The 18,096-nt window shown below is 42.0% G+C and overlaps 1 protein-coding gene across 1 annotated transcript; it reads left to right on the forward strand.

Moving 5' to 3' along the window:
- Positions 1-640: 640 nt before the first annotated feature.
- On the forward strand, positions 641-895 carry LOC147429830 (uncharacterized). Its single transcript, XM_086494888.1, has one exon. It carries the CDS (start codon positions 641-643, stop codon positions 893-895), a length of 255 nt encoding a protein of 84 aa, XP_086351014.1.
- The last annotated feature ends 17,201 nt before the right edge of the window (positions 896-18,096 follow it).

The following is an 18,096-nucleotide window of genomic DNA, read 5'->3' on the forward strand; positions in this document are numbered from 1 at the left end:
AGAGAAGTCCAACATGGGGTGCTTGCAACAAATTTCTACTTGTGTTCAATGGTGTGGAAGTCTTTCTTGGAATTTACTGATTATTTTCTTTTGGAAATGGATCAAGTGGAAAAAGGGTTTGGATGAAAGAAGCATGAAGGATATTGTGGAAGAATATGAAATCAAGAAATTTCAAATTCAGGTTCATTTGCATGAGATTTTTGAAGTGCAGGAAGCTTCATCTTTGCAGTATATTGAATACTTGCAACAGGGAAAGAGCACTACAATGTACTTACAGGGAATTGAACATATGCAAGAGACTGAATATTTGCAGGAGATTGTATACATGAATCAAGAAGGGAACTTTTCGCTTGAATGTTTGCAGTGCATTGAATGCATAAAGTGGAAGCAAAGTAGCATAATTTTGTTTAAGTTGAAACTATATGAAGACTTGAAGCCTCAATTTGTGATGGTGAAGGGCCAAAAGATTCAGCCATTGCAGTTAAGACACAATGAACAGTATGCAAAGATGGATGTTTGGAAACAAGGAGATGAGAGGAACCTGAAGAAGAAGTATGATGACTTAAAACAAGAATATGATCAACTGAATTTGTAGGTGCAGCTTAGCTCAAATCAAATACAAGTGCAGATGGATACTATTATGGAAGAGCAGATACAAGATGAAGTTCAAAAGAATCAAGTTCAAGATGTAGTGCAGGATGCAGTGACAGAGCCTGAGGAAGCAGGAACACAACAATCAACTTCAAATCAGATTTTTATTATTGAAGATGATATACCACCTGCAAATAATGTCAGAAGTACAAATGAAGCTGTTCAAGTTTCAGAAGCTGTGAAGATTGCAGAGATAGTTGCAATTCCAAAAGAAGTTGAAGTTGCAGGGGAAATAAGCAAGTAGATTGATACTGAGCTTGATTTATACCAAGTTTTTGATGTCGATGGTGTTTATGACGCTGAGGAGATGATTTTGACCGATGATTATGCAAGTCTTTTGGAAGTTCTTGATGATGATAAAGGAGCAGATGTCAAAAGTTTTTAGTTTCAGGGAGATATCATTGATTGGACAATTCTGTAGCTACAAGGTGGATTTCTTGCTATTTTCAAGGAGAAATGTGAGGAAGCCATCTTGGTGGTGTTTTTTATGTGTAAAGGAGAGTTCAATCTGTTATTTTTAAGCCTTGAATCAAATCAGTTTGATGAAGAAGTAGATCAGTTTGATGAAGAAGCAGATCAGTTTTGGTTTTTCCTGAATCAACATTTTCAGGGAAATCAATTGATTTGGCATGCGGAGTCTAAATCAGGTCTTCAAGTGTTGCATCTACATGCAAAGATATTAGATGTGTTCAAGAGACAGTTTCTAATGGTTGTAAAGTTTACATCCTACCTTGAATCTTTGTTCATTCTTCTCGAAGGGAAAACTGACCCTTAACCTGAACCTGAACCTGACCCTGAACCTAAACCTAAACCTGCTACTACTGAATTTGGATATTCACTTGAATATGAAAATGGGCCTAAAGACCTGAAATCACTTGAAGAAGAGGAGATTTTTCTACTTTGTAGAAGGTATCTCAATTCAATAAATGTGGAGAAAATGAAGACTGAAGTGATGGAGTACATGAAGGGAGTTTGGGAGAAAATGAAAGTCATGGTGTATGATGTGGTGACTAAACCATATCAGATGTTTGTAGAGGAGGAGATGAAGGAGGAAAACTTGTTTATGGAGAAGCAGAATGCTGAACTGAAGCAGCAGTATACTGACCTAAAGGAGCAGTTTGAGGACTTGAATGTAAAGAAAGAGAATGCAAGAGAGCTAAACAAGACAAGCACAAAGCACATAGAGATGGAAATATTCTTCTTCTTCTTTAAGAAAAGAGAGTACAAAATGACTAAGTGCTAAAACTGAAAAGTAGCACATATGTACATGCGGTCACTAAGTGTGAACTCACTAGAAGCGTACTAGGCTGGCACTATAAGTGTAGTACAGCTGTAGAATCATTGGCAGAGGTCCTCCATGTTGGTCACCTAACGTGCCAGTGAGTAAATGTCGTAAGCGGCCAAGACCCGTAGTGGATGTCAGCTCAAGATGTAGAGCTCGACATCTCAACACTCCCCCTCGAGCTCTGCATGTCACAGAGTCCAAGCATAGTCCGCAAACGTCGAAGCTTCTCAGCTCCGAGGGCCTTGTTAAAGATATCTGCTATCTGCTCCTCTGTGCTGATGTAGACCAAGTCGATGTCGCCCGCCAACACTCGCTCTCGAACGTAGTGGCAATGGACCTCTATGTGCTTGGTCCTGGCATGGAACACTGGGTTCCTAGACAACTGCATGCTGCTGAGGTTGTCACAATGGATGAAAATCTGCTGGTCCACCTGCACTCCCAAGTCCTCAAGTAATGTGCGTAGCCAAGTTGCCTCGCACGCCGCAACTGCTGCACCTCTGTACTCGGCCTCTGTGCTCGATAAAGCAACCGTAGGCTGCTTTTTGTTGCTCCAAGTAACAACAGCACTCCCAAAAGAGAACATGAAGCCACTCGTAGATCTCCTATCAACAATGCTACCTGCCCAATCTGCATCTGTATACCCATACAATGCTAATGGCGCATCTGCTGCATAGAACAATGCGTAGTCAAGAGTCCCTTGCACATGCCGAAGTGTGCATCATACTCCATCCAAATGTGGCTTTCGCGGAAGCTGCATGAACTGACTCTCCAAGCCTACAGTGTAGCTCAAGTCTGGCCTCGTGATAGTCAAGTAGATTAGACTACCCACAATGTTCCCGTACATATTGACATCCTCAACAACATCACCCTTCTCTACACTCAGCTTTGCATTCACATCCAAGGGAATAGAAATTGGATTACAATTAGCCATACCATACTTTGACAACATGTCCAAAGCATATTGTCTCTGTGATAGCCATCACCCTCTGGAGTCCTGATCACCTGAGTGCCAAGAACATAGCACTACTCGCCCAAATATTCATTTCAAACTCCTATTTGAGAAGACCCTTCACATGGTCAATCTCCATAGCATTGTCACCCACAATAATAAGGTCATCTACATATATGGTAATGACCACAATCCCCACATCACTCTCACGTACATAGAGTGAATGATCAACATGAGCTCTCCTAAACCCAATACTGACAAGATACTTGGCAATCCTATCATACCATGCTCTAGAGTCCTGCTTCAAACCATACAAAGCTTTGAGAAGTCTTCATACATAATCTGGGTAACCTGGATCGACATAACCATGTGGCTGATCCATATACACTTCCTCTTGTAACTCACCATTCAAGAAGGCATTCTTTACATCCATTTGATGCATAATCCATCCTCTAGATGCAACCACTTCTATGATAACTCTCATAGTCATCATCTTTGCCACTGGAGCAAAGGTCTCCTCATAGTCTATGCCATACGTCTGTGCATAGCCCTTTGCGACCAGCCTTGCCTTGTGACGCTCAATGTTACCATCAGCCTTATGCTTGGTTTTATACACCCATTTACAGCCAATAGCTTTCTTGCCACTTGGCAATGACACCAACTCCCATGTGTCGTTTGCTTCCAATGCAGCCACCTCTCCATTCATTGCATCATCCCAATGCACATTTCCAACTGCATCCTCAAAACATGTGGGATCCACATCCTGTATCACCTTAGCCATGTAGTCTTGGTGATGTGCTAGATACCCATCATAAGTCAATTTCTGAACTGGATTTCTGACTCTGTTACATCTGCGCGGTCCTGGGTCACTCCTTTGCCCTCTAGCATCTTCTTCTACTTTCCTTACACCAGGTGTCCTGACAGCCGGAATTCCAAATTCCTCATCAAGACTTTGTTCAGAACCATCTGAATCCATGTCTACATGTGAAAAACCTGATGATGCATCAGCCATAAAGGGAGGTTCATCAACCTTTTCCTTTCCTTTTCGTGATACATTCCCTGTACCTGCTAGTGGAGTAACCTGCGTACGTAGTCTACCATTCCATGTCTTCTCAACAGAGCCACGATAAGAGGACTCTTGTGGTCCACTCAAAACCTGTACTGTGGCCTCACATTTTGTACAACCACATCATCTTTTACATCAGCCCCAATAGTGCCATGTGCATTACTGTACAAGCTGCTCATCTCATCAAAGACTACATCTCTGCTCACTCGTAATTATCGTGTAGTAGGATTGTCGCACCTGTACCCCTTTTGTTCAAGGGAATATCCCACAAGAATACATTTCTCTGCTTTAGGATCCAATTTCCTATGCAACTCATCTGGTACATGCACGTAAGCTATGCATCCAAACACTTTCAAGTGTGCCAAATCAGGTTTTGTACCTGTAAACTTTTCCTCGGGTGTTACATCATGCACCGCAGCTGTAGGTGTCCTGCTCATAATGTACACAGCTGTATTTACAACTTCAGCCCAAAAATGATGAGGCATGTTCTTCTCATTCATCAATGCACGTTCAACCTCTGCAATGTGCCTGTTTCTCCTTTCTGTGACCCCATTCTGTTGTGGAGTATATTTGCATGTAAACTGCCTGCGTATACCATGCATTCACAGAAAATCTGAAAAATCATTGGAGAAGTACTCTCCCCCTCCATCTGACCTCAATGTCTTGATTTGCATATCTATCTCCTTCTCAATCATGACTTTGAAGTCATCAATGAAAGAGACATAATACCTGCAACCATGTATACTTGCAGTATCGGTTGGACCCCAAACATCTGTGTGCACCACCTCAAGTGGCTTTTTACATACATTGCGCTCATGTGGAAATGAGCCCTTTGACTGTTTTCCAAACTAGCTTGCAGCACACACTTTATGCATACCATCCACCTTGAATTTGGGCAAACCTTTTACAATCTGTTTTGATTGCATGCTGCGCAATCTCTACTCATTGACATGGCCAATGCATTTGTGCCAAATGTCAACATTAGCCACAACACCTGTGCCCTGTGCAAATAATGCAGCTTTTACCTCAGGCATGTCTACATTCATTGTAAACATTCTGCCCACACATTTGCCCTCTGTGATCAGTTTACAGCCATTCTGGAAATCTTCTACATAACAACCATTTGGATTGAAGCGAACCTACAAACCCTGCTCAACCATTTGTCCAACAAAAACAAGATTCTTTGTAATGTTTGGGACATGAAGTACATCTGCTAAGTACTTTGATTTCCCACTCTTCGTATTTAGAGGTATGTCCCCTACATGAGAAATGGGGTGAGCTGTGTCATATCCTTTTTGCACATAGCCTGACACATCTGGTTTGCGCATATCTCTAAACCACTCTCCACGAGACGTCATGTGATTAGAGGCACCTAAATCCACATACCAAACATCATCTTGGGTGGAATTCTTTGCAGTCATTGTATTCATTACATGCTGGATAACAAACATGCGCTCGTTTTTGCTGTCATCTACATCTCTGCTAGTAGATGCATAGTTGCCCTGATCTCTCTTTCCACTTGCTTTTCCCTTTGGACAGTCACGTGACATGTGACCTCTTTCACTACAAGTCCAACATTCTCTGCTATCTGGAGTATGTTGCTGCCTACTTGATCCTGCACCACGACCTCTTTGACTCCCCCTGCCTTGAGACTGCTTTCCCCTGCCACCTGTATTGTTTTGATTTGATTGACCTTCTTGAAATTGGCCCCTGCAACCTCTTGGGCCTCAACCACGACCTCTAACTCTACCTCTGTTGGAGTTAGAATAGAAGGCCTGTTCAGAATTATTTCTGCCATGAGAAGAAGATGTGTCAAGGTTCTTCTCCTCAAGAATAAGCATAGAAATAAAATCTTGGAACACGGGGATGTCGTCTCTTGTATTCATGGAAGACCTGAAATGTACATACTCATCTCCTAGGCCATCCAAGCATGCACGGACAATGTCATCGTCTTCCACTGAGACTTTAATAGATCCAAGAGCCTCGATGATACTCTTGATCTTCAAAGCATAATCATTGATGGAGAGGTTGTTCCTCTTAACCTGATTTAGCTCCGACTTTAGTTGAAGCTTCCTGGCCTTGGTGTTCACCTTGAACACGCTGCCTAAGTTTTTCCATGCAATGGCGGGGGTTTTAGCATCCTGTAAATAGCCCATCATGCCATCTGTGATGTTCATAGAAAGCCAATACATCACTTTGCTCTGGCCTTGTTGCCAGTCCCTCAAAGCTTTTCTTTGTTCTGCTGTAGCATTTGCCTCGGGAATCTCTGGTTCCTTTTCATTGTCTCCTTCTACATAGTCCCAATAACCTTTTCCTTTTAGGAAATTTGTTATTCTGAACTTCCATGTAGGGTAGTTATTTTTCTCAAGCTTCTCAGTAACAATCTGACTGAAACCGTCAGACATCTTGAAGCACTAAGACAAAATAGCTGCAATTTGCAAAAACCTACAAGTCTGCTGAACCTGCTATCGTGGTACATGTAACGCTTTCTACACTCAACGAGTGTCCACAATCAAGCATACATACACTGTACTTGTATAGTAAATCTCTGTATACTGCACTTTGGAGACCTATTCAGAAACTTGTACGAAAAACCCCTACGGGTCGTGGATTGCGAACGAAGGGATTGTGATGCTCTTGCTCTCTTAGCCTCTCTTACCTGCACCAGGCTCTGATACCATGTAATGAAAGAGGATGCAAGAGAGCTACACAAGACAAGCACAAATCACACAGAGATGGAAAACTTCTTCTTCTTCTTTAAGAAAAGAGGTTACAAAATGACTAAGTGCTAAAACTGAAAAGTAGCACATATGTACATGCGGTCACTAAGTGTGAACTCACTAGAAGCGTACTAGGCTAGAACTATAAGTGTAGTCCAGCTGTAGAATCACTGGCAGAGATCCTCCGTGTCGGTCACCTAATGCGCCAGTGAGTAAATGTCGTAAGCGGCCAAGACCCGTAGTGGATGCCAGCTCAAGATGTAGAGCTTGACATCTCAACACTGAAGATGCAGTTTCAGCAACAAGGAGGTCAACAAATCTGAGCAGGTGTTTGCTAATAAAAATTCTAAAGTGATTGCAGGAACAGGTGTGCCAACAGTAGTTAAGGAACATATTACTAAAGACAAAAGGAAAGGTGCTGCTGTAGAATAGCCTAAAGATGTTAGAGTGGAGGACACAGAAGCTACAAGAGGAATTCATAACTTAAATGATCCAGTGCAAATGATTGTGGATGAGATACTCTATCAAGACATTGAAAGCACTAAGGAGGCAGTTATAGTTCAGGTGGATACAGAGGTTGAAGAGTTTGACAAGGAAACTCCAAATATAGCAGCAGTTTCACAACAGACTGAATTCAAGGATCATCTGGTGGATGTATTTTTAGATCAAGGGATATTGTGGGTTCTCACAATGTTTGAGAAACATTTCCCACTAGGTGTGCCAAGTGTTAGTGCCTGATCTGTCAGGGCATTCAGGGTATTCAAGATATTATATTTTGAACTGTAACTAAGACCTTTAACTTTTGAACCTTAGGGATATGTGGACATTAGTACTTATATTTTTGGGTAGTTGTGAATGTGCCTTATGGTATCTGATGGCGTGAGGCAGTTTCAGGATAACTAACGAGGCAGTTCTCTTCCTCTGGATCTCATACTACTGTTTATTCTCTATAATTGGGTGATGATGATGAATATACTCTGATGGCAGTCTCTTTTCCTCTTCCTTATGGTGTTCTTTGCTTATTTACTTTGCAGTATTGTGTATAAATACTTAGTTTACTATTCATGATTCCTGTAAACTACATGTTTCCTGCATTGAATACGTGTTAGGGTTGTGTGCCCCTAACAAGAGAGAGAGAGAGAGAGAGAGAGAGAGAGAGAGAGAGAGAGAGAGAGAGAGAGAGAGAGAGAGAGAGAGATCATGTGCACGGCCATGGAAGGACTTTGGGGAATTGTGCATTGGTGCTAAGAGAGAGAGAGAGAGAAAGAGAGAGAGAGAGAGAGAGAGAGAGAGAGAGAGAGAGAGAGAGAGAGAGATCTCATGTGCACGGCCATAGAAGTACTTTGGGGAATTGTGCATTGGTGACCGTGGGTGGCTCCCCTCTATTGCACCAGCATTAGGCGGTGGTTATTTGTAGCACATAGTGGTGGCCATCACTGATAGAGGGGTGTTGATGTGGTAGGTTGTAGGAGGTATATCTGATTCCCAATGGTCTCCATTCTTTTGAAAGGGAAAGAGGACATGCACCTGCACCCCCACTAGAGATGTGACTAGTGCAAAGGGGAGGGGAGGTAAATTGAGATGAGCAAGGGAGAGAAGCTCCAAGGAAAACCCAAGACCAATGAAAGAGAGAACTTCCAAAGTGTGCAATGAGAGGGAGAAACTCCAAGGGTGCAAAGTAGAGAGAGAGAGAGAGAGAGAGAGAGAGAGAGAGAGAGAGAGAGAGAGAGAGAGAGAGAGAACATAAAATAAAATTGTGAAATATGCCACGGGGCACTAGCAATGTCGCTAGTGCCCCCCCCCCCCCCCCCTGTCAAGAGAAAAGAGCAATTGGAGAGAGCAAGCAATCGTACTTCCAAAGTTTCCAAATTGAAGTGTCAGATGATCCGATGAGAGTTTAGTACTAATCCCAAATAGTGTGTGGGACCCCAGTCATTTCTGATCATTTTTTAATGTTTTTTGGCTATAGATTTTTTTCTACCGTTTGTAGGAGAGCCAAGGAGAGTGAATGAGCTTGATGTGGGGCTTCTTTGTGCAGCTCAATGTGTGTTTGCAGAGCCCAAGGTATGTGTTTTTACTCAACGATCAAGTGAGTGCATCTTTCATTGTAGGTGATCTTATATATTGTGTTTTTTGGAGCATGGTCGGGCTTCCACATTCATTTCCTAAGTGTTATTTCATGTGCCCCTTCTCTACATCTGGTGCCAGTATGTGTGAGGTGTGCCGCTTGGGCCATTTTGGTGTGCAAAATGGAAGGGAGAGACGGTTGTTGTGTGCAGCAATTGTGTGGCCCAAAATGATTTGTGAAATGTGTGTGGGTAGCCAATCTTGGTGGGTGTGAGTGTGTGGTGATTAGCTTGTGGTGAGCACATTGGTGTGTTGGTGTGTGTGTAGAAGTGTGTCTTTTGAAGGTGTATTCCAAGAGGACAAGGGTGTTGTGAATTCTCTGAGCTTTAGAGAGGCAAGTGTTGTGTGCTGGGTGTGTTCCCCATTCCCCCTTTGAATCTTCTGGTGCCTCCATGAAGGAGCATGTTGACTGCTTCTATTTGAAGTTGACCTATGCCAAAGGTCCAAGTTTTGAAGAACAAGTGCTTCTAGAAAACATTTGGTTGGGTTTTTTGATAGTCACTGGGGTCGAAGATGTGTAAACCTGGCTTCAAGAGTATGGTTTGTTTTTGTTGGAGAAAAGTTTGTCGAGAGATGAAGGTGCTTTTTCCACTCCTGGTTTGTGGTATAACAAGGAAATGGTACGATGGTATACATGGGGAAGAGAAAACTGATTGTGAAGCCTTGGAAGCGGCTTTTTAAATCATATTTGTGGTGTCCATGTTGATGGACATGCTCATGAAGGTTGCAGTGGAATGTGCTACGATGGTGCAACAAGTACAAATATTTTCCAAGAGGGATGAAGTAGCCTCAAGTACGGAAGAAGATCAAAGGGATAGTGCAATATGGAGTGAATTTATTTCTTCTTTGGTTGAGAATGAAGTAGTGGAATACGTGCTTGAGAGCAACCAAGTGAAGTCGACAAGCAGGAGCTGATGTTTGACCTTGATGGGCCAGTTGATGAGGAAGGGATTGATGATGCTAGAATTGAGTGCATTGCTGTTATGGAGAAGAGCAGGTAGCAGGGAGTGCAAGAGTGTCCAAACCAGTAGGTATGTTCCATGGTGGATGAAGAAAAATCCTAGGTTGTAGCTTTGTCCAAGCTTTCAAAGGAGGCATGTGAGTCATTGTTGAAAGGTGTGCTTGTAGGTGTAGCTTTGTAGTGCGCAATCACTTGTATGTAGGGTTTGCTTAACGAGGACCTTGCTTTACATGGTGGGAGGGAGGGTCAGATATGTTCAATAAGAATGTTGGATGTATTTGGAGTGTGATGGTGTGCTCGATGATGCTTGGTTGTAGGTGGTCATTGGGTTGATGGATGCTAGAGGCAGCGAAGGTATTCCATGGGCATCTTGTATGCATGATTGGCGGTGTGCTAGGGTAAAGCACACCGCCAATCATGCATACATGGGAAGATGTTGTAGGTAGATATAGGCAATTAAAGCCAAATGTATGACCCAAGTGGAGGCCATGCTGTGATGAAGGGGATTGGGCAACCCACGTGAGCTAGAGAAACGCGTAGAAGGAGCCATGTTTGTACATATGGTAGAGGTTTTGTGTGTGTACAAAGTGTTGGTTTGGTGGTGCGGTTTCTTTGGTACAATAAGCCCATTTGTGATTGAACATAAACTTCCAACAAGGGGGTTGGGCAATAGTTGTGCATCCAAAGTTGTTTTGTGATGGAAACTATGTTATGCAGTGCTATGGGTGCATACAGGTGTGGAACAAAGTTCTTATGCAGGTACAAAATACCTAGGCAAGCAAGTGATAGAAAAAATGTATGTTTAAATTCGTTTCTAGGCGAAGAAGGCTCCGAAAGGGAAAATTAGGACATGAAGGTTAGGTGTCTAAAGTGCAAGGATTATGCCCTTCAATGTGTCATTTGAAATGTTGTGCAAGCCGACCTAAAAGGCTCCTCAAACAGAGCTATGATGTGAAAGATATGGTAGTTCAAATTTGGAAGGCTTTATAGATCCCCAACAGAGAGGACAAGTGGAGACAGGTAGCCAGAGTTGAGGTGTATGGATAGATGCAAAGTGTGCAAGTTTTCAAGCATACCAATCGTTTTCAAGTGGGCTACTTATGTGCCCAGTTGACCACATTGGCCGATGTGCCATCTCAAGTTTTTTTTGACGTTGACCAAGTTCTGGAGGGTAATGCAGCATGTGGAGTTAGTAAGAGTTGATGGCTCATCAATCGGAGTCAGGGTAACCAAGATATGCTAAGTGGAAGTTCAGTGTTGTTGCGAAAGAAAAGGTGCCAGATGAATTGTGCTTGTTTTTGCGACCTCGGTTGGTAGCCATGGTGAAGTCAAAATGCAGCAAGGGTCGGCGGGTTCGCAGTTGGGAAGGAGACCTTTTGGCACAACTTTGTAGTTGAGCATGGGGTCTCTGAGCAATGGAAAGGAGCAGTCCCAAGATGGTAAGAAGGTTTCTTTTTAAATCTTTGTAGGTGGTCTTATGAAGTTTTGGAGGGTGGAGAGCCATGGAGTGCCATGTGGCACCCCTAATGGTCCCGTAAACAAAATCAAGGCTATGGGATATGGGATTTATAGGCTACATTGGTTCCCGCATTTGGGTAGCATGGTGTGGAGAGAGAGAGAGAGAGAGAGAGAGAGAGAGAGAGAGAGAGAGAGAGAGAGAGAGAGAGAGAGAGAGAGAGAGAGAGAGAGAGAGAGAGAGAGAGAGAGTTCTATTATTGTCCTCGGAGGTCAAATATCACCTACGGGACCAAATGAACATGTCACGTGGTATGAGTGGAGGTCATAAGTGACTCTCGATGCCCAAAAAAGGTTGAAATAAGCATCGCAATAGAGAGTACACATCGTGGTTGGGAGAGGAAGGTATGTAGGGAGAGCTCATGGCTGAATATATGGGGAAAAGAGAATCTAATGTGGTCAAAAGCTGAGCACTCAAGTAGTGTGTGGTACTCACTCTCTCACACTTGACGAGGGCATAAGGTGCAAAGTCGATGAGACTCCTCGCCAGTGCCCCAACATCTTGTCTCGCAGCGTAGAGAATGGGAGCTAACATGAATGGAGGCAATGGTGCGGATCACACTCAATGAGATGGGCTCAAGGATGTAGGGATGGGTTCGGTTACTTCGTTCGAAGAAGAAGAGAAATTTGTAGTTTGGGGCAACCTCTGTGGTGTAATGGCTGAAGCGAGAACCTCCGAATTTCTCCCAAGCCATTGGTGCAACCAAAGTGTGTCGACTCTAGAAGGTGGCATGGGCAGATATGTGCAAGCAAGCAGAATCCTGGAAAAGGGTTGGAGCAGCTAGGAAAATCATGGGATGACAGGGAGCAACGGAATTGTATGCCTGATGCGCCTTATAGGCCAAGGAAGGCTCCATGAGGGGCTAATTTGGGTAGCAAATGAAGTGGATGCAAAGTGAAGCTTTTGGATCCAGGAATGCAGAGCTTGAAGTGCTAAAGGAGCATGTCCAGACGGCTCATCAAACCGAGCTACGGAGCCCAAGTTATTGAAGGATGAAGTTTCAATGGATTGCAGATTCTTGCCGGACAGGGCAGTTGGGGACAAATGGTCCAAGTGGAAGTCGAGGTACAGGTGTGTAGAGCTCAATTCATGGAGCCTATCCGTCTTTTCAGATTGTGGATCAGAGCTATGGTTTGCATTTTATGGCCAATTGAATTTTTTCCTGGGGCCGGGTCTGAGCCTACTTGGCTGCATTGAAGGGCGTGCCATTTGGCATCTTTTGGACCTCGCCAAAGTTCTCGATAATAGTGTACATCATGTGGAGTTAGCACGAAGTCACAGCACGTGATTCTGAGCTTCAGGCACCGAGTTATGGCTCGGGAAAACCTAAGGCTGATGAAGATAAAGGGTGTGCAGATGATTTTTCAAGTTTTTGGTCGCCTTAGATCGTGGACCCAGGAAAGTTGAAAGTCGACGAGGATGGGGAGGATCAAAGCCAACGAATGAGGTGATTAGGTGGAGATTTTAATATGGTCATTGGGCTTCTCAGTAGAAAATGGCAGGGTTATGAAGTGGGTAAAAAAACAATGAGGATGGGCATTTTTTACATGGCCTTGGAAGCCATTCAAAGGAGGGGTACTCCCTACAGCTGCCTCGTGGCCGGGTAATATCCCATATACACAATGACGGAGTTGGGGGGCGTACTATATATGTTGGGCCGTGAGCTCATAGTTGATCACAAGGGGAGCATTATGAAAAATGTGGACTCTCCTTGGGCCATATAGGATTAAGGTTAATTAGGCTCCAGCCAATAGGAAGAGAGCAATGTATATAAGTCTAGAACCTAAGAAAGTAGAGAGAATAATAGGGTCGTCCACTCATTTATTGCTTTGTATCATAGAGGGAGGTGGATGGGTAAAAGAGGGAGGGGGAAAAAGGGGGGGGGGGGGGGGGGGGGGGAGTGGTGGGTCCACAGATACGTTTTTGCAAAAACCCTAAAATGTCAAAATTTTCAAATAAAAAATCAAAATATTCCATCCAAAACTCCCCCCAAACCTACCCTATGATCAAAAAGTCATTTTCTCACTCTAGAACCTTTTTCCCAAGACTCCCTTCCTCCATAGTCCCTTTCCATAACACAAAGCTCTCACTCTCTCTCTAAACTCTTACACCTTCCTCCTTCTTCAAGCTCTCCATTGCAACTTTAAGCTCCCACTCTCTCTCTAAACTCTGTCTCCCTCCTCCTTCCTCAAGCTCTCCATTGCAACTTTAAGCTCCCTCTCTCTCTCTAAACTTTGTCTCCCTCCTCCTTCCTCACGCTCTCCATTGCAACTTTAAGCTCCCACTCTCTCTCTAAACTCTGTCTTCCTCCTTCTTCCCCAAGCTCTCCATTGCAATTTCAAGCTCCCACTTAAGCATCCATGGCAAACAATGGTCAAAATAGACGCCCCAAACCCATCATTCAAAGTATGGTTCTCCACAACTCGAAGAATGAGGAGCAGCAATGGGAACCTCAGGTTTTTCAAGAAGGTGCGTGGGTCTACATGCAACCTTCCACAATCGGTCCCCATAGTGTTCGTGAAAGAAAAAACGTTGATCTCCATTGGAAGGGAAGACTAATAGGCTTCAAGCAAGTAAGAGACAAGGGTACGGTGGCAATCGTTCAACATGTCTTCATGTTTGGACACATGCGTTTACGAGGGATCACCAACCCAAGGGAGTTTCCTTGTAATTGTATGTCCCTTGCACTTCAATGGTTTTGGTGGTAACAAAAAAATGGACTTTTTACATCTCACGGACTGTTTTGTTTCTATGTAGATGTTTTCCCTTCTAGCCTTGTGGAGGAGCAACCACTCTCGTGCCTTTCAGGCACATTTACGGCCATGCATGCAAGTCTTGGGGATATGCTCTTCTCCAACACAACTTCATCAAACCTTTCACGACAAAGGGTGTTCTTCTACACCCACAAGTACATTGTACCTGCAGATGAGGAAGGCTATGGAGAGATACAACCTTTGGAGGCTACAACCTTGCGTAGCATGGAGTGGCCAAAGCCAGATGCATTCACCGTAATGTCTTTGAAGGCCAAGATTGTAGCTGATGTGAGATCATCATTAAAATTTGGAAAAGCCTCGCGTTCCGTTGGGCTTGGATGGTGTTGTTTTGCCCATGTCTTCGCTAGCGTCTTTGGATCTTTGCCTTTCGATCATACAAATACTATGTATGTTTGCAAAGATCTACAATACGATACATTGGAAGCCATCCTTGGCGAGAAGTGGGGGTATCTTGAAGGACTTCACAACGGAGATCTCTTTTGGTGTCAGGTTGGAAGTTTTGGCATTGCTATCCATTTCATCAAGGTGCGCTCCACCCTTTACATGCGGTACTTCTATGAAAGATGGATGTGCAAGCTTGGTGAATAGATTCCATTGCAATCCACCAATGCTACAATTGAGGTATTTGATATTGCAATCAAATTGTCCAGTGGTGCCGTTGAGACCGTCCAAGTGAACAAGCATTGGACATTGGCCAACGTACGGGAGCACTTAGTGATGAAGAGTCTTACCACGCACGGAACGAGTTTTTCCGAGCAAAGACAAACCCGAGCAAGTGTTTGTACGCAATATAGTAAATTTTATCATCAACAAAATATGGTGAGCTCTCTTTGAAAATTTTGGCACAATGTTAAATTTTTCATTCGCTTTTCATCCACAGTCAGATGGTATTTATTGTTTGTTATATAATGATGCACTACAACAAAAAGAGTTTTCAATGCATAGACTACCTACTAAATTCCAAAAGATCAAAGTTTACTTTAAAAAAAAGTAGCACAATATTTGAAAATATTATCTTCTGGCTCAATCTCTATTTATCTAACTGTAATCTCCTCTGCTTCTACTCTTCTTTGGCTTGGATTTTTCTCACTGGGGCTTCATATGTTTGAGCATGAAGTAAGATTGATAGACTAATAAGATCTTTATACCTTTACTTAATACTCAAGTCATCCTATGTTTATTTTTGTAAGGTAAGTGCTCCCTTGTCTGGTACTTTGGTTCTTGATTGTCATTTATACTTGAGAGCATGTGAATCCTTCCTCCTCTTAGCCACATCAATTTGATAGCAATTTATTGCACCTCATTAGTTCATTTATACACCAATCATCCCTTCCATGTCTCCTCGCCCTGCCCATACTACAAGGTTGTGATCTTCACACAAGGTACCCTTTTTACACGACACATGTCCAACAAACACCATTTATTATGAAAGACTTCTTTTGTTACAATAAAATCATGTTTTTCTTTAATTGACTAATATATGTCTTTTTTAATTAATTTACAAAAACAACAATCAAAATTAATAGAGTCCTATGCCTAGACTTTTCTAGAAAGACATCATCATAATTGAAATAAGTTAGCTGGAAACAAATCAAATATTGAGGATCTTTTTACCATACAATGTGACAACTTCAAAGCTTCAATCGAACAGCTTCTTTCACAAAGATTGAAGATGCTGCTCCTTTTCATTTTGAATCATTGTTTGAAAAAATATGGCATATATCAGGAAGGCCATAGCATCCACCACACAATGGGCACATCATCGTCGGAATATGCTTTACATCTTTGGTCATGTGAAATATACATGCCGCATCAATTATAAGAGGCAAATTCGGATCCAATCTATGAAGATGAACGCCATGCCATACCCTAAAAGGTGGTACTAGAGCCTTCTTCAAATCTGGAATGATAGTTTCAACAAGAGCGAAGGTCGCTGCAATGACTTTGCATACTAATTTGTTTGCGACAAATTTAGTCTGTTCTGAGCTTGTGTCTGCTCGAGATAAGGTGGTATCCATCAAAAAGAACAATGCTAAGTGATAGAAGATGCTTATCTCTCTCTCTCTCTCTCTCTCTCTCTCTCTCTCTCTCTCTCTCTCTCTCTCTAAAATGAGAAAGAATATCACTATCATTGGCAAAAACCTTAAGTGTATTTTTAACACTAGGTTGGTAATGGGACACTTTTATGTCCCGTTAAGTGACCATTTTCCTTGAATTATGTCAAGAGTTTCAAAATGGATTTTGAGGTGCTATCTATCTAGAAAGTTGTCTCATGAGCTGAAAAAAACTCGACATTTTTTTGGAATATCAATTCCATCTTTAACCTTGTCCTTGCACAACATTTCACAACCTAAACTGTGTGAAAAAACGGGTCCTGTTTTTGGCTTTTTTAAACTTTTTGCAACTATACCACTCTAGAATTCATGTTTGTGAGGTCTATAATGCTAGAGAACTATCTTTAGTAGTCCTCAACATGTCCTGATGCTTCTAGGGAGAAATAAATGTTAAAGTTGTAAGTTATGACCAAATTACAAAAATTGTCAACTCCTGTTTTTTAGCCAATTTTAGCTCTTCTATGATTTTTTTGGTGACTTTCATGATATCCAAATGCAGTTTTGCTTTTCTATGTCGCATATTGTAACACAAAGCTAATATTCCTTGAGTTTTGGGGCACCTAATACCCTATTTTTCATAGTAGACAACGATGGTTGATTTTTTCAATTATAGAAGAAAACAAAACATTCTAGTATATCAAGTATAGCTTTTTCAATATTGTTAGTTTCTTGTGACAACTACATGCATTTTGTAGGTAGTAACCATATCTAGTCATAAGGATCAAATTTGGCTAGATATTGAATAGTTTCTATGGGATTCTACAACTCATAATGTTGAACCCAGTTTTTTCATGTTTGCTGTATTTAGCACTTCATCTTTGTCCCCAAGATTCCCCTTGGTAAGAGATGTATTATTCTTTTGACATGCTCCATGGCTCCTTATGAACCTAAAGGACAATACGGAACTAAGAAAACATGCATATATTATTTGTATTGAGCGTGGCTATAGAAACTTTGACGATAGGTTTGCAGAATGGTAAAAATTCAACTTTTTTGTACCTATTTCTTTTGGCAAAACAAAAAATAGTGAGTGAGAAGCAATCATATGTTCTGATCACCAACCGATTGAAGTTAACTAGGGAATTTATCTCAAGTCCTACAAAAATCCCTAATCTTACTTTTATGCAACAAAACGTAAGAAATGACTGTTTTGATGAAAATGTACTGGTCCGTCAACTTTGGAGGGTTGGTGTGACCAAAAGATGAGAAATTTTACAAGTTTCTTATTTGTTCCATGTGTAGTAGGCCTTGAACTATAACCTCATGAAAGGATTTTACAAAATGAGTGGATCTACTATGGTTTTGGAGGTTTTTTTCAAAACCCTGAAAGGACACTTTTATGTCCTATTAGGCTACCAACCTAGTGTTAAGGGCCAAATTTGAAAATTCCAAGCTAGTTTTGAGGGTGGTATTGAAGGAAACTTGCTAAATTTGGAGGATTTTAGCATAAAACTCGGTAAAAATCCAGTTTTTTTTGCTAAGATATTCAATGTTGTTTTTTCTATTGGTTCCTACAAAAGGTTTTGGTGAACACTTCCTTACAGGATCCTCTCTCTCTCTCTCTCTCTCTCTCTCTCTCTCTCTCTCTCTCTCTCTCTCTCTCTCTCTTTCTTTTAGTCAAGAGGATAGAAGATCCTTAGAACACCATTACTTTTCAAGTCATAACCAAAAGTCCTATTAACTATTTCAATATTGAGACCTCCACTTACAATTTTAATTGGTCTGGATCTTCCAATCATTCAAATTATCTTGCTAGAAAGTGGATATTTACATCATGCCTCCATCAATGCTGATGACTACCCTTCGTACGGATATGGCACATAAAAAAGAAGCTAAACTATAAACTATCAGATAATGGCTTGACCTAAAACACCAGTCAACATGCAGCATGGACATGTGTTTCCCCCCAACACATTCCTCACAATTGCGCCAT

Source organism: Adiantum capillus-veneris, chromosome 22 (genome assembly GCF_014529385.1).
Source record: "Adiantum capillus-veneris isolate H3 chromosome 22, ASM1452938v2, whole genome shotgun sequence".
Classification (NCBI taxonomy): Eukaryota; Viridiplantae; Streptophyta; class Polypodiopsida; order Polypodiales; family Pteridaceae; genus Adiantum; species Adiantum capillus-veneris.

What these genes read in the sequence shown, in the direction of transcription:
- LOC147429830 (XM_086494888.1), top strand. Translation starts at nt 641, where the DNA reads ATGGAAGAGCAGATACAAGATGAAGTTCAAAAGAATCAAGTTCAAGAT.